Raw genomic sequence first — 27,760 nt, 5'->3', positions numbered from 1 at the left:
GTGCGGGATGAGAGCATGCTGCTGCTGCCAGCTGGGGCCAGCGCCAGCACCTGAGTCTGCCTGGAGCAGCCTGCACCGAGTGCTGGGAAGAACCCAGTGCTAGCGCTGACCCCAGCCATCAGTGGCAGCCTACTGTCATCCCACGCACAGATCTGGGGGCCCGCACCCCTGGTAAGAGTCCGGCACAGCCCCACAGCCCTCCCGGGGAGGCACAGGCCCCCAAATCTGCACAGGGGATGACAGTAGGCTGCCACTGCCCACTAGCGATAAGAGTTTTGTGTTGAACAGTTTGAGGTGCAGCCCATGGGTGAAATATCGAAACGTGTTGAAACAGTGAAATAGTTTTGACAAAACGAAAAGGAACAGTGCTTTGAAACAGTGAAATGAAACACTGTCCCTTTGAAACACCAAAACAGAAGTTGAAAGGAAACAGAGCTGTTTCTCACAGCCCTAGTTTTATGAGTTTTTTGTGAGCCTTTCTTAGAAAAAAACTAAAAGCCTGTGTAGCTGTATATAGATACCTATGATACGGCTTACAGTATTAGGGAAGATCCATAGCTGCCAGAATAAATTCTGGCTTTTCCACCCAATCAACCCTTTAGAAAAAGCCTCTGGTTTAAATCCTTGCCCCATTGAAGCCAATGGCAAAACTCCCATTGATTTCAATACTCATCCTAGAAGAACAAACAGTTTTTATATGGTATGTGATTTTGACAGAAAAAAGTGGGGTGCGGAGGAACTATTTCACACCAAGGACTGGTGAGACTATATTTTAGAGTCAAAGTCCTATCAGGGGATACCTTTTCCCTAGCTAAGCATTCTAAATAAACTCAAGCATCCAAGTCACCTAATTAATCATGGCAAAACATAGAGCTGAAAAAAGAGAAGATGCAATGGAACTGCCCATTAATAAATCACAGATGTACACTGCAACATTTTGGATGTTAGGTCAAATTATAGAGATGTTATATAGATTCTGCCCTTACCAGAGAAAGAGCTCAAATGTGCCAGCTGTACATGCCACACCATAGCTAGAACAGGAGGGCTGAATGCATTCCCAGGAGTGTGCACCAATAGGTGCCCTCTGCTGCTGCTCTAAAATCAAGCAAAATGTTTAATGTTTCTCTGGTTACCATGTGCTGGTATCTGGGTGGGGACTCTGGACAAACCATAACTCTTCTGGAATGTGGAGCACCAGCCAATACAGTTTCTGATATGCATAGAGTCCTCAGTGGAATGCTGGGTCCTCTGGCTAACAGCTTGGACTGGTTAATTAGCACAAAGAAGAAGTTGCTGTATGGGGGGTAAGTAGAGAGTCCCCTGAAATACAGTATAATCTTCTTAAGATGCCTATAAGTAAGGTGGACAGCCATTTAAATCATGCATATAATTTAGTGATACTCACCATTTGTCAAATACCCACTGATTTCAATATCAAAAGGCACTCCTTGAGCCTGTTTGCTCATTTGTGCAGAAAGAGTATGCTTTTGTTCACACCACATTAAGGTCTGTACCTTGTTACTCAGAGCATACTCTCAGCCTCTGCTCAGCTATGTATACCTCATTAAGGTTGGGTGCATCAGAATGCCTTGCTTCCAGCATTAGCCTGAAAATCTAGGCCTCACCTACACTATATATTCTTGATGGCAGAACTGCAAATACATCCACACTCACAGCTCTCCTTTGATTGTAGAGCCCCTTCTTTCTTCTGGCAGAGAGGCGTCTCTTTGACAACAAGTCTTTTGCTGCCAGCAGCTGACAGACCATGTCATCATGCCTTCACCTTTTTCTAGTGGTCACAGCCCCTTACTAACTGTCTACTGAAAGTGTATTTCATACCTTTAAGACACAAAAAACTAGAACTCATGATTCCAAAATGATACCTTTTATTAGACCAACTGGAAAATGGCAAGAAAATTGTCCTTTTCTGCAAGCTTTCGGGATCAAAGTCCCTTTGTCAGGCTCTGGGAAAAGTGTAGATGGTACAAGATGGTAAAAAGTCCCCATAGGTAGGAAATAAACTTCATTTTTGCACAGAGGGATCTGAAGATGGAAGTCTGTCCTTCTGGGTCTATGAGAGCGTCTTTGAGCTGGGTTGAGTAGCTCTTTGATGTGTTGATCAGGTAGAATTCCTTCCCTGGAGGTGTCAGATGGCAAGCAGGGAGGCAAAAAAAACTTCCTTGTTGTTCTGCAATGAAGTTTAAAATCCAAATTCGACTAAAATTCAGCATGTTCCATGTTTTTGGGGAATTTCTATCTTCAGCTCCCTCTGTGTAAAAATTAAGTTTATTTCCTACCTGTGGGGACTTTTTACCATCTTGTACCATCTACACTTTTCCTGCCTGATGAAGGGACTTTGATCCCGAAAACTTGTAGAAAAGAACAATTTTCTTGCCATTTTCCAGTTGGTCTAATAAAAGGTATCATTTTGGAACCAAGAGTTCTAGTTTTTTGTGTGTCTTTTTGTCTCAGACCAACAGGGCTACCAAGTACACCCCTTTCATACCTTTACTGGCACATATTGACCCATGCAGGTGTGTACACTGTCTGGTGGAGTGGCTGCAGTCTAGAAGCAATCTAATGTAGACTGGCCTCTACTCCAGCAATTATCAACCTTTTTAGGCTCAAAGCACCCCTCAGCAGGCTCAAGGCACACTTCATAAAATGTCAGCTCTTTTTTTTAACCCAGTTTTTAACTATAGAAACAGTTCTTCTGTTACAAAGGACTCAGAAAAACCACAAAAAGGTAGAATGTTTTTGACACTGAATTCCTGTTTGAAATCTTTGAGTTTATCTCATGACTCGTGTGCTTCACAATGTTAACTTTGTATGGCACCCCGTGGCACTCTTGAAGGAGCTCAAGGTACCTGCAGGGGCACCCTGGTTGAGAATCACTGCTCTATGCAGTTTTAGAAATGCTAGTAGCACAAAACTGACAATGCCTAATAAGCCTCCTATATGAAACTTTTTGACTCTACCAAAATCTGGAAGTAAAGTAATTCTAGTGTAGCCCTTCTATATGCTGTTAATGCTCCCAGATTGTGAATATTAAAGGCCTTCATACTTACGTATAAAAACATATAGCCCCACTGACATCAGTAAACCTTTTTTTTTTCATAAGTGTTTTGCTGGATCAAGGCCAGGGTTGTATTAGGTATTGAAAGACGCCTTACATACCTTCATCCCTTCAGCCAGACCCAGAGTTCTGGTTCTTTTCTGGTGAAAGCAAAACTTCTTTCTTCCAAATGTTGCAGTTGTTCTACTACTAGGAGTTCCACCAAAGTTGTCTGAAAGCTGGGAGTCTACTCTGAATTACTAAAGAAATCTTTACAGATCATGGATGCTAAGGAGCTGCTTTATTTAAAAATGTGATTTGCTAATGATTATACACACACATACACACACACACATATATGTATACACACACATTTATATGTTTCTGTCCCTGCATTTGCAGTCTGCAGCAAGTTGTCTGATGTGAAAATAAATTACTTTGCTTCTTATAATCTATACAGAATCGGTTTATTTATCTCCAATGTAGTAAAATGATTGTTGCATGCAATGTTCTTTTATTCCAAAGATTAGAAAATATTATTAATGCATTAGAGTCTTTATTTATCATGCTAGGGGCACATCTACATGAGATGTTTACTGTGCAGTTGACTTATTAGCTGCACTGTAACCATTGCACATCTGCACATAGAATCATAGAAAATAAAGGTTGGACAGGACCTCTGGAGGTCATCTAATCCAACCCCCCCTGCTCAAAGCAGGACCATCCTCAACTAGATCATCCTATCCAAAGCTTTGTCTAGCTGGGTTTTGAAAACCTCCAGCATTTCCACCATCATCGCAACTTCCACAATCTCTCTGGGTAACCTGTTCCACTGTTTTACTACCCTCCTAGTGAGAAAATTCTTCCTAATAGCTAACCTAAACTTCCCTTGCTGCAACTTGAGACCATTGCTCCTTGTCCTGTCACCTGCCACCACTGAAAACAGTCTGGCTCCATCCTCCTTGGAAGCCCACTTCAGGTAGCTAAAGGCTGCTATTAAATCCCCTCTTAGTCTTCTCTTCTCTAGACTAAATAAGCCCGGTTCTCTCAGCCTGTCCTCGTAAGTCATGTCCCCTAGCCCCCTCACCATTTCTGTTACTCTCCACTGGACTGTATCCAATTTGTCCACATTCTTTCTGTAGTGGGAGGCCCAAAACTCAACACAGTACTCCAGACTTGGCCTCACCAGTGCTGAATAGAGGAGAATAATCATTTCCCTTGACCTACTGGCAACACACCTACCAATGCAGCCCAATATGCAGTTTGCCTTCTTGGCAACAAGGGCACACTGTTGGCTTACATTCAGCTTCTTGTCCACTGTAACCCCCAGGTCCTTTTCTGCAGAGCTATTGTTTAGACAGTCCATCCTTAGCTTGTAGCAGTGCATGGGATTGTTCTGTCATAAGTGCAGGACTTTTCACTTGTCCTTATTGAACTTCATGAGATTTATTTTGATCCAATACTCCAATTTGTCCACATCTCTCTGAATCCTAACCCTGTTTTCTAGCCTATCTACTTCTCCCCCAGCATGGTGTCATCCACAAACTTGCTGAGAGTGCACTCATTCCATCTTCCAGGCCATTGATAAAGATATTGGAAAAAAACTGGCCCCGGAACCAACCCCCGGGGCATTCCACTTGCAAACTAGACCTCGAACCATTGACTACTACCCTTTGACCCTGACAATCCAGGCAGTTTTCTCTCCACCTTACAGTCCATTCATCCAACAAATACTTCCTTAGCTTGCCTGAGAGAATGTTGTGGGAGACTATAACAAAAGTCTTGCTAATCAAGGAATACCACATCCACTGGTCTCCCCACATCCACAGAGCCAGTCATCTCATTATAGAAGGCAATCAGGTTGGTCAGGCATGACTTGCCCTTGATGAATCCATGCTGACTATTCCTGATCACCAGGAATCCTGATATTCCGTGATAAAAAATCACAGATTCTCTAATAAACGACCCCCAAATCCATGATTAAAATGAAAGGCCCTCATTACCCCTCACAGCCCCCTGGCCATGCCCATGCCCATACCCATGCCCCTCACTCCCCCCCCCCCCCCCCCCCCAACAGCTCCACAGCCCTGCTGGTGCCTCTGTAGTGAGGTGTCTGTAGTGGTGTCTGTAGTTTCCTGGATCCTCTTTTTTCCCTTTCTTAAATATGGGAACTATATTCCAATCATCCAGGACCTCTCCCGATCATGATGAGTTTTCAGAGATGATGGCCAGTGGCTCTGTAATCACATCAGCCAACTCCCTCAGCACCCTTGAGTGCATACCCTCCGACTCCATGGACTTGTATATGTCCAGCTTTTCTAAATAGTCCCTAACCTGTTTTTTTTCCCCACAGTTGGCTGTTTACCTCCTGCTCAAACTGCTGCCAGGTGCAGTAATCTGGGAGCTGACCTTGCTTGTGAAGACTGAGGTGAAACAAGCTTTGAGTATTTCAGCCTTTTCGCATCCATTGCCAATAGGTTGCCTCTCCCATTCAGTAAGGGACACACACTTTCCCTGATCTTTCCTCTTGTTACTGACATATGTAGAAACCCTTCTTGTTCCCCTTCACATCCTTTGTTAGCTGCAACTCCACTTGCTCCTTCACCTTCCTGACTTCATCCCTGCATGCCTGAGCAATACTCTTGTACTCCTCCCTGGTTGTTTGTCCAAGTTTCCACTTCTTATGAGCTTCCTTTTTGTGACTTAGCTTATTAAGAGTTCTTGATAAGCAGGAATCCTGGTTTTCTCTGATTAATCTCCTCCACCCCCCCCCCCCCAAAAAAAAATTTCGGATATAACACCCCCCCCCAAATCCACACTTTTCCATGCACCAATTTCATCAGTTTTATATATATAAATATATATATATATATATATATATGAGTGGCCTTTCATTTTAATCATGGAAAATTGTGGATTTGGGGTTATTTTTTTTATATGCAAAAATTCGTGTGTGTTGTGGGGAGGGGGGAGCGGCGTTATCAGAGAAAACCAGGATCCCTGCTGATAAGCCAAACTGGTTTCCTGCCATACTTGCTAGTCTTCCTGGCACATCGGGGTGGTTTGTTCCTACACTCTCAGTAAGGTTTCTTACTCTCACATGCTGGAGTAAACTATTAGGCTGGAGTAAACTAATTTTTTATGCAGCAGGATAGTCCTTGTAAATACAAGGACTATTTTGCTGCAGCGTAAAAAACTCTGCAGCACCACATGGAGCACGAAGATGCTTCAGTGTGGGAGCTGCAGGCTGGCTAGCCCTGGACTGAAGCACGCTCATGCCTTAACCAGCCCCTCTGCTGCACATTGAGCTGCGGGGTACAGCCCTGGACTGGCAGGCTGACTCCCTGACCCTTCTGCCAGGTGGGGCAGCTCCAACCCTACTCAACATGCTGCACATCAATAAACTCCAGAGCTTATTGCTCCCAGGCACACATTCAAATGGTACACCCGGGAGCAATAAACTCTGGAGCAATAAACTCCGGAGTTTATTCATGCTCATTAATTGCACATGTAGACATGCCCCAGTAACTTTCACATCATCTCTTTTGCATTATATGATGTTTGATTATGATTATTGACCAGTACCTACCACCTTGCCAAAGCTACTGTGGCCTTTGTCATTATTACTAATAATATAAATAATCAGTGTGACATTGTAAAGACTCTGAAAGTGAGATTGCATAATTTGTCATTTAAAGCAAATTTCCATAGGGATAACTATAAAATAATTACAACAGATTCTCTGAGACTTAATCCAAAAGCCCTTAAACCCTGTGGAAAAACAGATTGCTTACAACAAACTGCAGTTCAGATATTGAAGTGCCAGTTTTACATGAAATTATTGTAATATACTGCAAAAAATGATGAGATTTTACACAGCTTTATATTTTAAAATTATTATCATCACACTAGTAATATAATAATATCATAGGCATTACCTGCTATTCGTTCAGGTACTAAAACTACTGTCCAACCTTGGTCTTCTTTTAAGCATAAACCTATCATAAATATTTATTCTTAATTGTGTAAAACAGTGGCAGACAGTGCCTTTTGGGCAGGTAGGCAAAAAAATTATCCTTATGCCCTCACCAGGTGCCACTCAAATTCCCTCACCCTGCCCAATCAGCTGCTTTGCTTTCTGCTTTTTGCCCTTTCTGCTACTGTGCTGCCTGTCCCCTCCCTGCTATGCCTCATGCCACACACACAGGCTTTCTGTGCTACTTGTGGTATGCATACTCTAGGTTGGCCATCCCAATGTAAAACATCTAAAGTAGTCTTCTTCCCCTAGTCAAATACAGAGCTGATAGTGAGACAGATATTCAAATAAAGCAATAGAAAAAATTGTTCTGTGAAATTGTTGGTTTCTGATTCTCTGCAACATCTACTAGCTGGCTTTTTCAACCAAAACTGAATCCCTTTGACATTCTTGATTATGACTTTCATTTTGGGTCTTTTATAGGAGGTACTATAAAGCCCCATTTTCCCTTTTGTGTTGTTGGGAGAACAACTTAAATCCTCAAAATGTACCAGCCATTTTACATACAAGTGGAAATACATCTAGAAGTCTTTCTTTAAAAAAACATATTCATCTACATCGTCCACAGCAAGACCTTTACAGAACTATTTTGGCTTTCATTTGTCTCCTCTATAGATCTGTGGCATTATAAGCATTGTCAGAAAGGTCATTACAGTGTAGTTGATCTTTTTAAGTGGATGAAGGGCTAGCTTTACTTGTGTTCTGTGTTTACAGGTATAATTTTGAACCTTTATACTTTATTTAATTTGAGATAGAATTCAGTTTGCAGCTCTGTAAAGAACCCATGGAAGGCGCCACCATTCTGCAGCACCTGAAGTGAAAAGAGGGCAGAAGTGTGAATTGACAGGGAGTAGCTAAACCTGGAGATTTCTCTATAGAAACCCAGGACTAAAGGGGACCTCCTGGGTCACTGACTCTAGTGCCCCTGTTGTCACAATCATGCTAGTATACGCCCTTTCATAGCCTAGCCTGATCAAACTATATCTAAGGGTATTTGTGTCTTTTCCCCCACTGTTTGTACCAGAGAAGTCCCCAAACCTATTTTCTCAGATGGTAAGAAAATTTGTTCCAGTGCCCAACCTTAGTCATGACCATTTTATACCCACTTGCTCTTATGCCAGTGTTATCTTTCATCTTAATGCCTCTTTTCCCTCCCTGTTTTTATCCTTTGATGTATTTATAGATTGATATTCCCTGTCAGTCTTCATTTTTGCTAGACTAAACATCCAAGCTGTTTTAGTCTCCTCTCATAAGATAGGCTGTCTGTTCCCCTGATCATTTTAATAGTTGTTCTCTGCACCTGTTCCAGTTTTTGCAGCATTGACTCAAAAGAAATTCTAAGCTGCTGCATTAAAATCCCTGATTGCCTTAGTCTAGTTAACATCACTGACTAGTTTCTTTAGTTTATCAAAGTTTGTCCTTTTAAAAATCAAGTATCTTATTTACAAATGCGCATTCTCATTTTTCCTTGTTTTACTTAAGCTGAATTAACTGGTGATGATTCAATCCAGTCATATTTTCTGTGACCAGCTTTTATATAAGGTCCTTACTACTTATTAAAGTTAAGTCCAAAATAGCATTGCCACTTGTTGTTTCAGTGACTGCTTGATGAGAAAGTTCTCAGCTATTACAGAATACCTGACTCCTACATTATTATTAGCATTTGTCCTCTTATTTTCATATCAAAAGTTAGTCTCTCCTAATGACACAATTCCTGCTATTATTTATCACTCTAATAATATTACAGATTGCACTATCTAAATCGAGATAGTAGGAACCCATACAAATCCAGATCTGTAGCAGAGTCCCAGAACTATGCCAGTAGAAACTCTTTTACTATCCTTCCCAAAGTCATTTGACCCAAATCACATCCATTTTAATCCTTATTTCTCTGCAGTCCATCATATCTTTAATGTGGAATGCAGATCTACCATCTATCTTTATTTCTGTCATTTCTGAATAGCACATGCTCCTCGGTAACTGTATTCTAGTCATGATTTCTGTTTCACTGTTTCACCTTGCTTCTTTTTTCCCTATGATAATCAAATTCATGTCCCACCAGTTGTTCTAGATACCATGAAATATGGTTTCATACTTGCCCTGAATAGGCCATTATGAGTGCATCTACACATGATGCTACATTGCCATAGCAATGTGCTACAGTGATGTAGCATCCACGGGTGTCTACATGTGGCCAGCAACTGCTTCACTGTTGCACTGAGCTTCCCCGTTATGGCAAAGTAGCTGCTAAAAATAACCGTACTTCATGTGTACGGAACAGTATTCTCCAAAGAGAAGTACTAAAGCATGGTGCAGTGACAATGCAGTAGCAACACAGTAACAACGTCGCCATAGAGCAACGTGTAGATGTGCCCTGTGAGAGGTAGCACTTAACTGGATCAATGACTAGGAGCCCACTAAAGAGGGCACTGATGTTTCATCTCAAGGGCTGTATGATGCAGACATGCTCAGTTATCCATCCTAAAGTTAAAACACCTCCTGAGCATCACATCAGAGAAAGGGTACACAAAACAAGAGACTTTACTAGTTCAAACTCTTCCAAAAATCCTAGTCAGATGTTGTCAGCCTCAGCTGTTAACCGGTCTGACTCATTCTTCAATCTAAAGAGCAAAACTTGGGGGTCATGATTGACCATAAGATGAGCATAAGCCGCTAATGCGATGCCACAGTCAGCAAAGCAAACAAAACTCTGGCTTGCATCTACCAGTGCATCTCAAGCAAGACCCAGGAAGTCATCCTCCCACTTTACTCTGTCTTGGTGAGGCCGCAGCTGGAATACTGTATCCAATTCTGGGCTCTGCAATTCAGAAAGGATGTGGAGAAGCTTTAAAGAGAGCAGGCCTTAATAAGAGAGGCTGAGAGCCATGGGACTCTTCAGCCTGAAAAAGCATAGGCGGTGACATGGTGGCAGCCTATAAGTACATAAGGGCTGTGCATCAGGAACTGGGAGAACGTCTGATCACCAGGGCACCCCACAGGAAGACACGGTCCAACAGTCACAAACTCCAGGAAGACCGTTTTAGGCTGGACATAAGGAAAAACTTCTTTTCTGTCTGAATCCCCAGGGCCTGGAATAGACTCTTCCCAGAGGTGGTACCTACTCTGGATACTTTAAAAAAAACTCAGATGCCTATCTTTTTGGGATCATTTGACCCTGGCTGACTTCCTGTCCCTTGGGCAGGGGGCTGGACCCAATGATCTTGCAAGGTCCCTTCCAGCCCTAATGTCTATGAAATCTATGAAAGCCATAGACAAACATGCATTTGAGCACTCCAAATTCTATTCAAATTTGGAATGCTTCAAAATGTAAGTGCTTCACTGCTATAGAGATGTGCAGCCTTCCCCTGTTCCCCTACAGCTTCAAAGTCATCAAAATGGTGCTTTCCAGCCAGGGGGCATGATAGGAGGTTCCTCAGTCCTCCAGCGTCCCACAGTGCTCTGACTATTCCTGTTGGAGGTTTTGGGGGTAAGAATAGAGTGGGATGGACAGTCAGTGAGCACTTTCTGGTGTGTTCATCTGTCTTTAGGAACTTCTCCTAGAAGCATGCAAGATGTGCCTGAGGGCTAGACAGAAGGATCCCTTGCATGCTGCTTAGCCTCCAGAACTTCAGGAGGGTCCTAAGGAAACCTGAGTATGCAGGAGAGTGCTCACTGGCTGTCTGCCACTTTGTCCTTCCCTGCCAATGGTGGGGGAGTTAGCAGAGCATTGTGGGATACCAGAGGACCACTAGAATGTATAGAGGTTTCAGGAAGTGCTTCAAAAGGAAACATTTCAAAGAAGTTCCTTATTTTTGAGAATCTTTTTTTAAGCATTTCTTTGACCATGCATGCCTGTACCCTCACTATTTGGAGCACTTCAGAGGTGTTTGAAATGTTTCAAACAACACTTCCATCTAGGGCAGTGGTTCTCAACAGGGGTGCTGCAGCACATTGAGAGGCCATAAGGCCTTTTTAGGGGTTCTGCAGCATGGGCATCACCACTACTACGGTCACATGGGTCTGCTTTGTGTACCTCGTGCACAGCCAGGTCAGGAAAGGCTGCAGTATGAGCATACACTCCTGCTGCATTAGGGTTATTTGATAAGTCTAAAGCAGGCAGGAGCACCTGGTCCTGCTGCAGCCGTTTCCAGTCCAATCCTGAACAGCGTCTCCTGGAAACAGAGGTGCACAGGATGGTTCCCTCTGCCCTACATGCTTTTGTGTACAAGAGATGCTGTGTATGGTCAGACCAGGAAAGGCTGTAGCAAGACCAGGTGCTCCTGCCTATTTTAACCTTACCAGATAACCCTAGCGTAGGCAGAAACACAAGGTCATACCACAACCCTTCCTGATCTTGCTGTGCACAAGGTACAAGAGACAGTTCCACCTGGCTATGCTGGTGGCAGCAGCAAAACCCTAGCTGAGAACCACTGAGGTAGGTTTAAGCATAGGTGGTACAACAGTGGTTTTCAGTTGGGGTACTGCTGTTCTAATATAAATCATTGAGGGGTGCCTTGAATCTAAAAAGGTTGAGAACCACTGGCCTAGGGCCTGTGTGGTTGCATTTATTACGTGGTATGCATACGTGCAGATTTTGCCCTTTCATGTTTAAATGTGTGCATTATATAATAAATAATTTACCAAGTATATGTTTGATGACAAGTGTTCATAAAAATGGAACAATAGCTGTATTGACACAAATCCCAGAGGTCAACTAGAGTAAAGGTTATTTTCTTTTGTATTTGAATAGAGACGCTTTTTGTAGTAAAGAATATTGCAGCACGTCTTGTTTTACACTAAAACAAACACTTAGGATACATGGCATCTTAAACAATCTTGGAAAAAATGGGTCAGTTGTATAAAAGTTTTTTAAAATGTCAAGGATTTATTTCTATGTGGTTACAATTTTGTGTATATTATTCTATGTGCTATATTTGAGCATCCAACAGCTCCATTCTGCCACATCTTTTTGTGATGCCCAGGGTGAAACCTGTAATCTTGGCATGCACAAAGAATGAATATGCATCCCAAACTTCCTGCATAGGTTGTGCTGCAAGAAAAAGAAAATAGTAAGGTCGAGTTAAGACTTAGCTACCTAAAATCTTTTACTTGTTTATGTTTTTTCTTCTAGAACAAGGATCCAAAAATGGCTCGAGTTGCACTGGAATCTCTGTACAGACTACTCTGGGTTTACATGATTAGAATTAAATGTGAAAGCAATACAGCTACCCAAAGGTAAGGTTCTGCAATTGTAATTGAAACCAGGCCTCTCTGCTGTGGATATTTCCAATACAGAAGTCAGTGGCTCCACTGAGTTCCCTTGACCTAGAAGTATTTCCAGTGTCAAATAAGGACACATCCAGATGAACACAATAACATTTTCTTTTGTGACAATAATTGCACTCCTGCTTTTTACAAGTACTGTACCAAGAGCTTATACTTTTGGAAGGACCAGAAAATAGACAGCAAGACTTTGCTTCTGCATATAGTAGAAACTGGAAGAGCAGGTGTCAGCATTTGGATTGTGGATCTTGTGGCATGGTAACAAAATAACATTAATTCAATCAACCTTATAAACAAAAAAAATAGAGAAAGGTTTCACTGTATCTTTTAATTTGGAAGAGTTTTCATACTGTGGGCTTTTTGAAAAGGACCAAGATTTTGTAGGCACATTTTGTGATAATTAAAAAAGAAGATTCACCACCATTCCTACAAGGACAGGAACAGTGCCTGATGCTTGTTTTTTTCTTTTCTTTCAGTCGTCTTATTACTATTGTTACAACACTTTTCCCCAAAGGGTCAAGGGGTGTGGTGCCAAGGGATATGCCTCTAAACATCTTTGTGAAAATTATACAGTTTATTGCACAGGTATGGAAAAGATCTGTGTTTCCAAATAATTAATAATTTATTTTCCTAGTAAATTATTAAAGGGAAATTAAACCTTGTATTATCTCACTTAATTCAGTCCCATTATTGATAAACTTCTTTTATGGTAAAGGAAGGAATGGTAGAATTGTGGGGTGAGTTGGGCAAAAATTTTCTTTTAATTTACTTTTCAATTCTTTGAAAAAGTCTAAGAAGATAATTTTCAGTTCAAATTATTTTTTTTTAATTTCCAGTGTACCAAAGACTCCATTGATCACTCATCTCTAATTGTACACTAAACACTAGAAATAATGTGGCTTATTTTGATATGACACTGGAATAAATCAAATATTACACAGGGCAGTGAAGTTGTACTAGTGTAAAAACTTAAGTGAGAAGAGAATCTGAGAGTATGTGAGAGCATGTGATCTTAGGGCACCTATACATATTCCAGACACATGTTCTGATGCATGCTAATTAAGTCTGCATGCTCCAACAGCCTTGGTATCCCATGTATTCAGCATCCCCATGCTTCAAAATGGTGGGGGGAAGGGGTGCTCTAACTAAACCTCATTCAACAAACTTTAATTAAAGTGCCCCCACCGCCATTTTGAAGCATGGGACACTGAATATATGAGATGCTACAGGCACTTTAACTAGAGCAGATCCTGAGGGCCACTCTAATTAAAGCTCCCTCCCCCACCCTGGAGCACATGTAAAGATGCCCATGCCTCAGGCTCAGGGACACATAATTTTCGTTAATACAAATGGGAGCTACCCACCTAAACTCCCTACTCATCAATAGAAGCCTAGCTTCCTCTGTTGCTCCAATTCAGAGTAATGTCCCTGTTAAGCAAAGGATTTCGGCACATGTTTGTTGAATAGAAATGAATTTATGCTTAAATTCTTTGTTGAACTGGGACTTCTGTGCACAGCTTCCTATTTTATAGAATAGCATGTTAATACAGTGATTGATCAAGTAAGCCTGAAATAATTTAAAGCCAGATGTTAGAACTGGTCTTCTTCTATTTAGATATGTACATTAAGCATACAGAATTACTAAGACATTTAATATCCAGAAACTTCCATTTTAGGTACCTTCAGAGTTGCTTGGCACCGTTCAAAATTTAGACCCAACATGGAATTAAGCATACTTTTGAAAATCTGGCCCTATATAAATTTAAATAAAACTGATTATATCCTGCTTCAATCCTGCCATTACCTTTGAGGAATTAAGAAACAATAACTAGGTTTATATGATTTGTACATTTTTTTTGTCTTTAGGAGCGCTTAGATTTTGCAATGAAAGAAATTATCTTTGACTTCCTTTGTGTTGGAAAACCAGCAAAAGCTTTCAGTCTCAATCCAGAGGTATGATGTATATCAACACTCTTACAGTTTTTGGTTTTTATTGTATTATGGCTTATTCATGTTGTGTACATTTATAGGTATGGTTTTACTTCCATCCAGGGTTAATGGCAAAATCTTGGACCTGATGCACTGGCAAAGTAAATCTATGTACCTGTGTTATGATAAAATTAACAGAACTGTCACACTGTTGAACATTTGTCTGTTGTGTCTACTGAGAGATGATTACCAAATGTGAAGTTGAGAAACAAGAATAAAATTATGGACCACATTGGCTTATCATTGCTCTGCTTTTGTTACATTTAAGAACTAAAATAATTTTACTTATAAAAATTAAACACCCTGTACAATCCAAGCACATTTCAGAAATTAATTTGACTGAAACCGAGTAAATAATTAAAGTAAAAAAATCCAAGGAGCCTAAGAAATAAGTTAGCAGAAAAGAAAAATACAAGCCAAAATAGGAAGTGAAACATGCACAAGTGCAAATAGAAGTGTATCATGGTACCCACAAAGAACTCCCTCCCCCCCTCCCCCAGCTTCAGCATGACTCTTTATGGACTTAAGTGTTAGTTTTTGCACTTTGCATTAAATAGTTTGTAGCAAGGGCATAACAAGAAAGGATGCAGTGGTCTGGATACATTTCTTCCTTTCAGGAGGTAGCAGCAGCCAAGGACTTTTTCCTAAGTCCCTGAATCAGGTAAGAATTATTCCCTCTGTTCCCTTCTGTGATCAGTCACACCTCCCCTCCCTACCATTCCCCTGCTACCTCTGCGCCTAGATGTCCTGAGGGCAGAGGTGGGGGAAGGCTCCAGAGCCACTCCTACCCATTCCAGGCAAACTCCATGGCAAGGTTTATCAAAGAGGCCATCCTTAACAGACTAGCTGACGGCAATATCCTGAGGGATACCTAGCACAGGTTTGTGGCGAGTAGGTCTTGCTTGGCCAATCTCATTTCCTTTTACGACCAGGTGACCTATCACCTGGACAAGGGGGAAGAGATTGATATCTTGACTTTAAAAAAGCTTTCGATCTGGTATCCCACGATCACCTCTTGGTAAAACTGGCTAACTGCAGCCTTGACTTCTCCACGATCTGCTGGCTGGGGAACTGGTTCCGCGGCAGGACCCAGAGGGTGGTGGTTGACGGAAGCCAATCATCCTGGTGCACGGTCACCAGTGGGGTCCCTCAGTGCTCTGTCCCAGGGCCTATACTGTTTAACATCTTCATCAATGATGTAGACATTGGTGTCAGAAGAGGACTGGCCAAGTTTGCCGACGACACCAAACTCTGGGGTAAAGTATCCACACCTGAGGACAGGAGGGTGATCCAGGCAAATCTTGACAGGCTCATGAAATGGGTGGATGAGAACCTGATGGTGTTCAACACTGAAAAATGCAAGGTTCTCCACCTTGGGAGGAAAAACCTGCAGCATGCTAATAGGCTCAGCAGTGCTATGCTGATTAGCACTACAGATGAAGGGAACTTGGGGGTCATGATTGACCACAAGATGAACATGAGCCTTCAATGTGATGCTGTGGCTAGTAAAGCGTGCAAAACGCTGGCTTGCATCCATAGATGCTTCTCAAGCAAATCCTGGGACATCATTCTCCCATTGTACTCGTCCTTGGTGAGGCCGCAGCTGGAGTACTGCGTCCAGTTTTGGGCTCCACAGTTCAAAAAGGATGTGGAGAAACTTGAGAGAGTGCAGAGGATAGCCATGCACATGATCAGAGGTCAGGAAAACAGACCTTATGAAGAGAGGCTGAGAGCCATGGGACTCTTCAGCCTAGAAAAGTGCAGGGTATGGGGTGATCTGGTGGCCACCTATAAGTTTATCAGAGGTGCTCATTAGGATCTGGGGGAACGTCTGTTCACCAGAGTGTCCCAAGGGATGACAAGATCAAATGGTCACAAACTCTGCCACGACCGATTCAGGCTGGACATAAGGAAGAACTTCTTTACTGTCTGAGCCCCCAAGGTTTGGAATAGACTGCCAACGGGAGGCAGTTCAAGCACCCACTTTGAATACCTTCAAGACACATTTGGATGCTTATCTTGCTGTGATCCTATGATCCCTGCTGACTTCCTGACCATGGGGCAGGGGGCTGGACTCAGTGATCCTCTGGGGTCCCTTCCAGCCCAAATGTCTATGAAATCTATTAAATCTATGAAGGTGGGCTCGGCTGGGGACAGAGGCAGCAGTAGGTAGATTTCTCTTCCCTGCCTGATCCCCCCAGGTGTTCCCCTCCAGCCTTGGAGCAGGCACAGGGGAAGGCAACCCATTCACTGCCACCACCACTGCTGCTGCCTCTGGCCAAGTGTGGCTCCACATGCAGCTCAATTATAATGGGGCAGGAGTGGCTCTGGAGAATCCTCTTACTCCCACCCCTGGGTCAGCTGGGGATAGTGGGGACACCAGCAGCAGTGGGCAGAGAAGGGGAAAATGTTGCAGAGGGTGAAGAGGGGGGATGTGCCAATGTACATGGAGAAGAAGAAAGAAAGGAGGAAGGAGGGAAGATTCTTATCTGATTGCAGAACTTAAAAAAGACCCTGGTTGCTACTCCCACAATGCAGTCTGCCTGCCCCAGGGCACGAGAGGGGGAAGTTGGAAGCAGGGGGTGCAGGAACACCTGCAGCACTGGGTGTTGCTCCCACACCCTCCACCCCTGTACAAAATCCACCCATGGTCTGTAGATAAAATGTATAAGCAGTATTGGAAGCAGGAGCCATAATGCAGGGCTCCTTCCTGAGGTTAGAGCTGTGGTTTTTGGGTGAGTAGATACTGAGTCTTAAATGTCTATTAGGATCTGGACATAAATACTTTGGAATGCCCTTCCACAAAGTTGACATCACTGAGGCGATAGTATCATGTTAGTACTGGAAGTGAGCTTTTTGCCCAGATGCCCAAAGTATATAGATCATTTAAGCTGCTCGGGGGTGGGAAAGGGTGTTTTCATTAGAATGGGTTCTGAACAGCTGCTTTAATTAAAACAGCTCACTGTCATGTGCATTAAGCTCCTATGTTTCAAAATGGCTGTGGGATGCTTTATCTATAGCTCATTCAACAAAGTTTAAACAAAGCGCCCCCATTTTGAAATGCATGGCAGCTTAATACATGTGATGGTGAGGCAACGCTGGAGCATTTAATTAGAATGACACGTTCTAATTAGAATGTGAACAAGCACGTCTATAGGCACCTTTAGGTTTTCCATGCAGATTTTGCTCTTCCTATGTGTACAGTTTTGGCATGGAGTGCCTTTTCAAATTTCCTGTAGAGCATGGTTAGCCTTATGGTCTTCTGAGGAATTTACCTTTCTTTTTATGTGACCACTGAAATAAACAGTACTCAGCTGCAGGGCTATAAAAGAACATTATTGAGTTCCAACTGCAAACATATATACAAAGAAATATACATAAAGAGCTATATAGAGTTATAAAAGAAAGGTGTTTCAAGTGAATCTGGATTGATTTTTCTTTCAATTGCAGGTATGATTTTTCTTTCTGGGCAGGTGTGAATTATCTCTGAAACTTTTGGGACAGTTTTCATAAAAAGTCTCACACTTGGCCCATGTATCAAAATGACAAAATAATGTAGAAAAGCAGGCCGCTCACATTATTATATTTTAAATAACAAAACAGCAAAACACATGTTGTACATTAGTTTTGTTACTTAAAGTTGGAGTGATTTTGCATCTGTTATGGTCCAGGAAATATGTGAGAGGCATGGATTTTTGTGGGTAATATCGTGTATTGGTTTTTATTATACCAACTGCACTGTTGGGAAAGATTTTTACAAAGTTATTTAGAGAAAAAACAATTTTTTAATTGTTTAGAAAAAAGTTCTGTTAAACATATTTTAACCATGCTGGGATGATCAGCTTTAATTTTTATTGTTCAATATGTTTTTATTGTCTAAAATAAATACAATGCACTGTAATAGATTTTACTGATTTATTATACCACTGTGCGGGCCGAGCCCCAATCCCACCTTTGTCGCCATGTGCGGCAGCAATTCCGATCTCATTCCCGTCGCCATGTGCGAGCCGAGGGCGAGCCGGGCCCATCTTCGCGCATGCGGGCTGTGGCCAGCAGCCCGGGCACGCGGGGTTGGAGAGAACCGGCGGCGCGGTTTGCTATGCGCGAGCTAGAATTAGTTACGGAGGCGTAATGGTTGATTGAAAAGATTGTTTACTTACACCCAAAGATGGTATTGGTGTAGGCTGGATAGGTTTCCAGGCACAGCTCCCGCTTAGATCCTCGCTAGAGGAACACAACAAATCGATTGCTCCCACGGAGTTATTCAAGCTCCGCGGGTCCGGTTCGAGGTTCGAAAAGTTCCCCGGAGTTGCTTAGGCTCCGCGGGTCCAAAGTTACAGGAAAGGGATACGTCTGGGATTGCGATCGGTGACGGGGAGAGGCTAGAAGCGAAAGCTCCGTCAGTTCGGTTCTATTGCCTCTATTGCCTGCTTAGGGGAGGCGCGTTGGGTCCGCGAGGGTCCACAGCGCTTGGAGATCTTCACACAGAATCTCTCTCTCTTCCTCCCTCCTCCGGCTTGGGCGGAAACTACCCAAGCCTTTTGTACGGCCAGCAAGCCAATCGCTAGCCGCCACGTGTGCCTATATTAGGAATTGGCCAATAATATGGCGTGAATCCGAATACAAATGGCAGGAACTCCTTTGCAGCGTGTATCACTATGATGCAAAAGAAATGCACCCTGCAAAGAAGCTGTAATTTGGCGGGAAATCCCCTGTTGCACCAGAGTTCTCTCTCGCAGCAGAGAACTTTACCATGCAAAGAAAGCGACAAATAGCAGGAAATAATTTAGCGGTGCCGAAGCGCACACACAAACAAAAATCACAACTTTGGGTTGTGACAACCACAACTACAACAAATGTTTTGTAATTATCAGCACTCAAAGTCTTTTTGTAACAAATGTACAAAGAAATGCTAACCTCCTATACCAGGAGTTGGCAACTTATTTTATCTGGCCCATGGAGCCATGCTCTGGTGGTAGAGCCAGGCAGGGTTTGGCCATGTTCTGGTGGCAGAAGTTCTGCCCACGGGCTGGGTTATGGGCAAAAGCCATGGTGGTGGCAGTGGCCTGGTTGGAAGCACCAGCCCATCCTATACCTAAACTGGGTTTTTATGGCCTACTGCTTATCATCAACTATTTTCCTATACAATTTTGGCAAATGGAAATATCTGTATTCTTTATTAGGTTTAATATAGCAAAATTTGATTTCTGAAAAATGTCATTTCATTATGTAACAAGAGCATATTTCTTCATTCTACTCATTCACATTCTTAAATTCACAGAGAATGAATATTGGTCTGAGAGCTTTCTTGGTAATTGCTGATAGCTTACAGCAAAAAGATGGTGAACCTCCAATGCCAGTTACTGGAGCTGTCCTTCCCTCTGGAAACACTCTCAGAGTGAAGAAAACTTACTTGAGCAAAACCCTGACAGAGGAGGAAGCTAAAATGATAGGTCAGTAACAGGCACTTGGCATAATAAACAATGTGCAATGTTAAGGCAATGTGAAAACTTGCAGAATGACTAGAATCAGCATGTATAGGAATCTTAAGTGAATTAGTAGAATATTTTCATATAGTTAAGTATTTATGTATATGCTTTATTTTACCATGTATACTTAGAGAAATACATTCTTTAGACTGATTAATACTATTAACTGAAATTTGTGTCTTGTAATGTATTGCATAATATACTCAGTAAATGTATTTAGATATAGCACTGATGGTTATTCCAACAGTTATTAGTATTTTTATAGGATTAACATAAAACTCATATATAGATAGATATTCTTTTGAATGCTGAATATCTAGGTTTATTTAGCTTCTCTGCTAAAATGAAATAGCTGAATGAAATAGTTGCACTTAGATATCTAACAATTTAAGAAACACATTCCAATGTCAAACTGGAAAAAAACCCTTTTGAAAAGCATTCACTGTGTATTTTAAACCAGTGATCCAGATTTCTATGGGCTATAGCAGAAAGGAACATAAGAAGTACCATGCTTGCTCAGACCAATGGTTCATCTGATCCAGTAGCCTATCTCCAATGGTAGCAAGTAGCAGATACTTTAGAGGAAGAGTATATATACAGGGCATGTCTAGAGCAGTGGTCCTCAACCTTTTTTGTACCGCGACTCATTTGTAAACATTGATGGGCAGTCTCAACCCAGTGCCCCTCACTCCCGACCTGCTGCCCCCCATTCTTAGGCCCCAGCCCCCCAATGTGTGGGCCAAGGGTTGTGTGTGTGGTATGTGGGGCATGGGAGGCCCCACGCAGCCCCTTGCAGGCTGGAACTCTGCTAGCCTACCAGGGAAAAGCCATGGTTTTCCACGTTTTTCTCCTTTAAAGGAGAATCCATTTTTTAAGTGTATTGATCCATTTTATGGGTGTACTTGGTAGCTGTGTTGCTCTGAGACAAAAAGACATACAAAAAACTAGAACTCTTGGTTCCAAAACAATACCCTTTATTAGACCAACTGGAAAATGACAAGAAAATTGTCCTTTTCTACAAGCTTTTGGGATCAAAGAGCCTTCATCAGGCTCTGGGAAAGTGTAGATGATACCAGATGGTAAAAAGTTCCCATAGGTAGGAAATAAACTTCATTTCTGCATAGAGGGAGCTGAAGATGAAAGGCTGTCCCTCTGGGTCCATGAGAGTGTCTTTGTGAGCTGTGTTGAGTAGCTCTTTGATGTGTTGATCAGGTAGAATTCCTTCCCTTGAGGTGTCAGATGGCAAGCAGGGAGGTAAAAAAACTTCCTTGTTGTTCTGCAATGAAGTTTAAAATCCAAAATCGGCTAAAATTCGGCATATTCTGTGTTTCAGGTATGTACTTGGTACTTGTTGGTCTGAGACAAAAAGACACATAAAAAACTAGAACTCTTGGTTCCAAAATGATACCTTTTATTAGACCAACTGGAAGTTTGTTTAAGACCCTTTCATATATTCTTATGCCCCACTTTTGGGTTGCGACCAACAGTTTGAGAAACACTGATCTAGAACAATCCATCCCCTCTCATACCTTCCCTGATATCAACCATCATTGGTTTTGATCAGGGCTGTCCAACTTTTAAGCCCCCACAGGCCACACCAGCAAGGGCCACATGCTGCATGGATGCTCCCATCTCCCTCCCCCTCCAATACTCTACAGCAGGAAGCAGCAGCGAGAGGAGGGAGAGGGAGCCCGGAGAGCCCAGCTGCAACAGTTATACAGCAGCATCTACATGAAACCCAAGGGGCTGGAAATGAACTTCTCATAGACTGTGTGCAGCCCACAGGTCAACAGCTTGGACAGCCCTGCTTTAGATAATCATGAAAGTAAGGCTGCCATAAAATAAGGTCCAATCCTATAATTACTTACTATTAAGTACAAGTAATATAAAACCGTGCTAGATTATTTATATGTTTTTGTTTGTTTCCTTCACTACCTTGGAATTTAGATCATATCAAGGATTTTAAAAGTTGGGGTTATTTTGGAGTTCTGAACCTACACAGACTTTATCCAGTAGAAAGAGAAATGGCTGGAGAAAAGCATATAGAGAGATACCTCTTCCTTGGTGATGACAGAGAACTTTTCTTTGGATACTTCAGAAATGTCAGCTTAAAATGAGAAAGTAGATTGTATTTTCCAGTTTAACAGAGGCAAAATTTGTTTAATTTTTTATTTCTTAAATTATTTTATATGCTACTTTATCACAGTATGAGACATAGTGTATGTAATACAAAACAACTAGACCTAGTTTCATACTAAGAGGACACATCTACAGGTGCACTTTACTGCAAAGCTGACTAATTAGCTCTGCGGTAATGTGTCAACATCTATACATGTAGCACAACGTGGCCGCCAAAATGCATGTGCAGAAGCAGACCTGGGCTGTCGGGGCATGAGGGTGCTACAGTCTGAGGGCTGCCTGCCAGCTAGTCTGCACTGTAGCACCCTCGTGCCCCAGCTGGTCCCTCTGCAGCACAGTGAGCTGGGGTGGAGCAGCTCCAGACTGGCAGGCTGGCCCCCTAGGCTCCCTGCCAGCTGGGGCTGGGCTGCCCCAGCTCAACATGCTGTGTTCTGGGTGCACATGTAAATGCTGCACCTGGGAGCAATAAACTCTGGTGCGAATACCAGTGGAGTTTATTTTAGTGCATTGATAACACATGTAGATGCACCCACAGAGTATTCTGGGAGGTAATTCAAACTTTTATTAGTTGTTAATTTTAAAAACTAGCTGCTGGCTTAGAGCCTTTATTTTTACCAGTTTTTCGGGGCTAAAATATATAAAACTTTCTGAGCTATGGAATAGAATTATTTCATATCCAGATTTTATTTAACCATTTAAGGATGGATTTTGGCCACCTTTCTTCATGTTGCATAAGTTCCTTTCTGCATGACTTAGTTAGGCACTACACACTATGGTCATGTAAAGATGTTCAGTTTCTACTGGGAGAATCACCATTCTCCTTGTAAAAACGAAAAGTGTACAGATGTCCAAGCAAAATGAAGGAAAATGGTTGATACAGGAGAAAAATAACCAGATAGAAATCACTCCTAGGAGATATACTCCCAGGAGACTGAATGTCAGTACACTTTTTTCTGGCCAGGGGAAAAGCTCCTGTGCCTTCTTGAGACCTGGTTACACTAGTTTGGAGAAGTCACAGGAACAGCTGCTCCTGCCCCTCCCATAGACTAAGAGGGAAAGGGAGGAGCAGCCACCAGCTGCCCACCTCTCTTGCTTCCCACACCAGAACTCTTGCTGTAAGAAGTGAGCAGGGACTTTGCCCTGCCATTCCCTTCAATCAGCTGTCAAGCACTGAGAGCCAAGTGCAGGCAGCAGCACTTTCCCTTGTCTGCTTCTACTTGCCCTCATCCCTGCTACACACACAGCTGTGCAGCAGGGGTGACAATTTAAAAGTCAGGTTTAGGGAGACTTTCCATGAGCTTGGTTCCTACCTGGCTGGCTTCCCTATGGCCTGCCCCCCACCAATCAGCTGAGCAGCATGGGTGGGGAGAGGGCAAGGGAAAGCTAGCTAGACTGGGAGATAGACTTGGGGAAGCTCTCCCTGGAATTGTGGAGTTAAGCCCCAGCCTAGTCCTTACACTGGAGTCCCAGGTATGTATAGCGGGCAGGGGGCTTTGCCCCACTGCTCCAGTCTCCTGGGAACAGGAGGACTGAAGCAGCCCACACTTTCCCCAGACCACAATGATCCCAGTCAGAGGGAAGGCACAAGGAGCAGGGAAGAAGGGGCAGTTGCAGACTGAACATCTGTGCTGTTCCCTCTCCTGGAATAATTTCTAGTGGTAGAAATGGCCATTTGTACACAGCCTGTGAGATGCTGAATTAGAATGAAATAGCTGAGGCTAATTGGTCATATCATGATTAAAATTGTTATATATATATTTACACTGCTTGAGTAACTATGTTCTTCTTTAAAATGCATGTATCTGTTAATATTCTGTTCTTTTAAAAATGTAACTTTAATGCATATTGTTACAGGTATGTCATTATATTATTCTCAAGTAAGAAAAGCTGTAGACAACATACTAAGGCACCTTGATAAGGAAGTGGGGCGATGCATGATGTTAACAAACATACAGATGTTGAACAAAGAACCTGAAGATATGATCACGTGAGTGTTAAAATAAAATCCTGTTTGACTAAAACATAAAAGTTCTGTTTTATGTCTTCCAAACCTTTCTGCAGTCCTGTCTTAGCTGTCACCAAGATAACGTGCAACAAGAACGAACAGTTTGTTTATGTATACTTGAAATACCTTCTGCCAGAGTCACTGATATTTGTGTACAACAAGGAAGATGAGGGCTGCTCTTTTTCTTAGGAAATGTATCTTTGTTTTTCTGGATTTCAGCATTTGTTTGCAGTGCAGGACTTACATTGGCTCTCCCCTAAATAGCTAGAATTATGTCAGAATCTTGGTAATGGGAAGGTGGTAGGGGGAAAAAAAGGAAAACTAGGGAGTCGGGCCAATAGAGACCTATGGCAATGAGACAGGGCTGGAAATTTGTAGATTTTTGCGGGCTTTAATAATTTGTTAGACAAGATGGCGAATTTCCTGCAGTACAGCAAATGGCAAACCAACTATACTAATTGCTTGAAATCCAACAATTATGACTGTGCTTAATCTTTGTTTTGAAATTCCTCATGTCTGCCTGACTGTTTTTTTTGCTCTATATGCCTACATTAGCCTGTAAGCTCTTCAGGTCTTCTTTCATTTTCATTAAATGCCATATGTGCTATGTTACTATAATCATATTAATATTTCAGCTTGAAATGTTATGCTGGATGTATTCTTTCATGGAAATGGTCTCTGATGCTCATAGCCATTTCATTTGAGCATTTGGAGTATCTGAACTTTTTAGGAAAAAAAAAGGTTTTGACACTCACACTTTCTTTCCAAGAGGTAATTGCTTAGTCAAAACCTATGAAGTCAGTCTGTAGTGTACAAAATACAGAAAAAGATTTGATTTTTCTTGTAAATTTCCTTTATTTGATTAACAAATACCAGCCCAAGCAGGCCCACCCTGTTTCTTGTTAAGAAGGGGTTAAAAAATGAAGGTTAGGATGTTGGTGAATGTTCTTCATGAAAGAAATGCAAACAGGTAAGTTTGACACAAAGGCCTGGGTATATTAATTAGCAATATTTTCTTGTTGTGTCCTGTGTCTAAATGAAATAAAGCCAACCTAGAGTTCTAAAGCAACATAACAATTCCTCAGGAAGCACATATGTGAGAACACATTTGCCTTATAATGTCATTTATTTCAGATGCTTAATTTATAGTCTTAATCCAAAATCATGTTGATATGAAAAGCACTAAATATAGATTGGATGTTATTATTAGTCACATTTTAAAATAACCAAAATGATAATAATATATATATTTTTAATAAACCTCCATGCTTCCATGACCTGATATATAATGCCTATGTTATATTTATCTAACTCTTATTTTATTCACACAGTTGTAAGTTTTCCTGAAATTATATACTATTTATGAGTTCTTAGCTGTTAGTTTTAGTACATATATAATTTTATAAATTTTAAGTTTTAAAACTGGCATGGCCAGTATGACATTTATAAAATGTCTAATATTAGTCACTAAACATTTTAAATCCATTTTAGCAGAAACAAATAGGGCATTTGTACATATGGTCGCACTGCAGTGCTGGGTGTTTTTAATAGTGCCTAGAGCTGAGTCACATGCAGTTGTATAAGCAGCAAAATGCGTGTCAGCTCTGAGAAAATGGCGGTGGCATGCTTTTGAACACCTCAAAGGTGTTTTAGTTCAATAGCGCACAGCCACCATTTTCTGTTCGTTGACATTCATTTCACTGCTTATAAAACTGCATTCGATGCAGCACAGTGCACATCCACTCTCATGCAGAGCAGACTCAATTAATCAAGTCTGCTCTGACCCACCAGATCTCCAGTGTCTCACAGGACAAAAAGGTATGCGTATAAATGCCCATAAAGCTTATTTTGTATCAGAAGGGATCACAAGTGGCTGAACTATCCTCAAACATGGCTGTTTGTAATATCTGATTATTTTATTAGTATTTATTTGGTAGCATTAGTAATACCTCTGAATGTAGAGACTGCCTCTGCAAACACTTATTACTGGATATAGTATTTGCTATTATGACTATTCCCATTAAAGTCATTGAAAGAAAAGACATTTCCTTACACCATATTTTGGGACTTGTATTTACCTATAAATAATAAGTAGATTTTTACGTAGTAATAAACTATATACCTGGTCTTAGATTGACACCCACTTTCAACCTAGAGACTTCTTTCCTGAGTGGTCTAAAGTTTTCTACAGTTAAAAAAAACACCTTTCTACTCTGATTTAATATACCATATTTTCTCACAGACCACATGCTCCGAAGTAAGACACACAACTTACTTTGGGGAAAGAAAGAGTGAACGAAAAAATAATTGTCCAGAGTTATGGCTGCATAGAGCAGGGAAAGAGCAATTATTTATATATAAATTAGTCAATTGCCAATCAAGACTGATGGGGGTTGCGGGTGGGGACAGAGGCCTGCGTCTGGCCCCCCTTGGCCCCCACCTTCAGGACCGGGCCTGCTACCCCTTTCCCCCCTTCTGCTGGAGGGCCAACCCCCCCCCGCCCCACTGCCACTGTTTTGGGTCCAGGTGCACTCCCCCACACACCCTGCCTGCTGCTGTTTCGGGACCGGACCGGGCTGGGCCCAGCACATCCCCCCTCCCTGCCACCGTTTTGGGGCTGGGCCCACTTCCCCTTCCCCATCCATCTGGCCTGCATCTGCCTGCCTCCCTTCCCCATGAATGATGTGTGGGGGTGCAGACAGAGTGCCACCACCCAGCACCCCATGCCACCGCTGCATCCAGGGAGCAAGGGGTGGGGGATAAGACCAGCACTGCTGGCCTCATCCCCCCCTGCTCTGTCTGCTCCTTCTCCACCACCTCCCTGGAGCAGGGGACAAGGCCTCGCCCCTTTGCCCCTTCCCCTCTGTCCCCACCATCATGGCAGCATCCAAACCGGCTCTTCCCCCACACCACGCCTGGCCTGGGCCCGGGCCCATTCCCCCACACCTTGTGCTGCTGCCACGGGTCCAACCCTGTTTCTTGCCCACCTCATGCTGCCCCCGCCTCCTCCACAGGGGCGGGGGGGAGGGTGACAAGGCCAGTTGTGCTGGCCTCAGCACTCCCCATCCGCTTTGTCCCTACCGTCATTGCAATGCTCTGCTGCGGCACTGCTGCCACCTGCAGTCTGAACGCTCTTGGAGCACTCCGATTGGCTGCCAAGACAGCTAGTCAGAGTGCGAAGACGGTGTTATGGACAAACGGACACACAGACAGACAAACTAAGGCTTTTATAATAGTTTGATGTTATTTAAATAATATCTATTGTCTACATATAAACATTGTCCTTACAGCTAAAAGTAACTGTGTTCAGAATCCATCACATGGATTTTTGAGACAGCCAAAAAGATCACTGGAGAGCCATGTTATAAGGCACTCCTAGAAATTAAAAATCTGGTATGTTGCGTCTACAAAATACCAAGTAGTCAAGGTGTGGTCTGAACTTGAGTTTCTGGTTTGGTCCTTTTGTGTTGGGTCTTTGAGCAACTGCTGAACTACTAGAACAGTTCAAAGACTTTATAAGTATTTTTACATTTGCCCTCACTGGGAGTGTTCAGATGAGCACACACCCTATGATACGCTGCAAGAGGCATGTACAGGAACGAAAAAATGTTTGCTGTGCTGCAGATTTGCAGTGTGGGGGCAAAATAAGACCCCTGGATATCCAGGGGTAAAAAAAAACAGTAGAGGAAAAAAGCGGGGCAGGGCATGGTCCCGGACCATGCCTAGAAGGGACTGGAGTCTGGGTCCTCCACAGAGATGCTCTG

At 42.5% G+C, this 27,760-nt stretch overlaps 1 protein-coding gene across 8 annotated transcripts in view; it reads left to right on the top strand.

The window, feature by feature from the left end:
• FRY (FRY microtubule binding protein) overlaps positions 1-27,760 on the top strand; it is a 468,020-nt gene that overhangs the window by 269,002 nt on the left and 171,258 nt on the right. For all 8 annotated transcript variants that reach the window (XM_059717956.1, XM_019498273.2, XM_019498271.2 and 5 more), the window contains 5 exons: positions 12,223-12,326; positions 12,851-12,959; positions 14,241-14,327; positions 19,645-19,816; positions 23,846-23,978. In XM_059717956.1, coding sequence (XP_059573939.1) covers positions 12,223-12,326; positions 12,851-12,959; positions 14,241-14,327; positions 19,645-19,816; positions 23,846-23,978 — 605 coding nt within the window. The remainder of the gene's footprint in view (positions 1-12,222; positions 12,327-12,850; positions 12,960-14,240; positions 14,328-19,644; positions 19,817-23,845; positions 23,979-27,760) is intronic.

The sequence above is a fragment of the Alligator mississippiensis genome, chromosome 1 (assembly GCF_030867095.1).
Source record: "Alligator mississippiensis isolate rAllMis1 chromosome 1, rAllMis1, whole genome shotgun sequence".
Classification (NCBI taxonomy): domain Eukaryota; kingdom Metazoa; phylum Chordata; order Crocodylia; family Alligatoridae; genus Alligator; species Alligator mississippiensis.
This window is presented reverse-complemented; position numbering and strand designations above follow the sequence as displayed.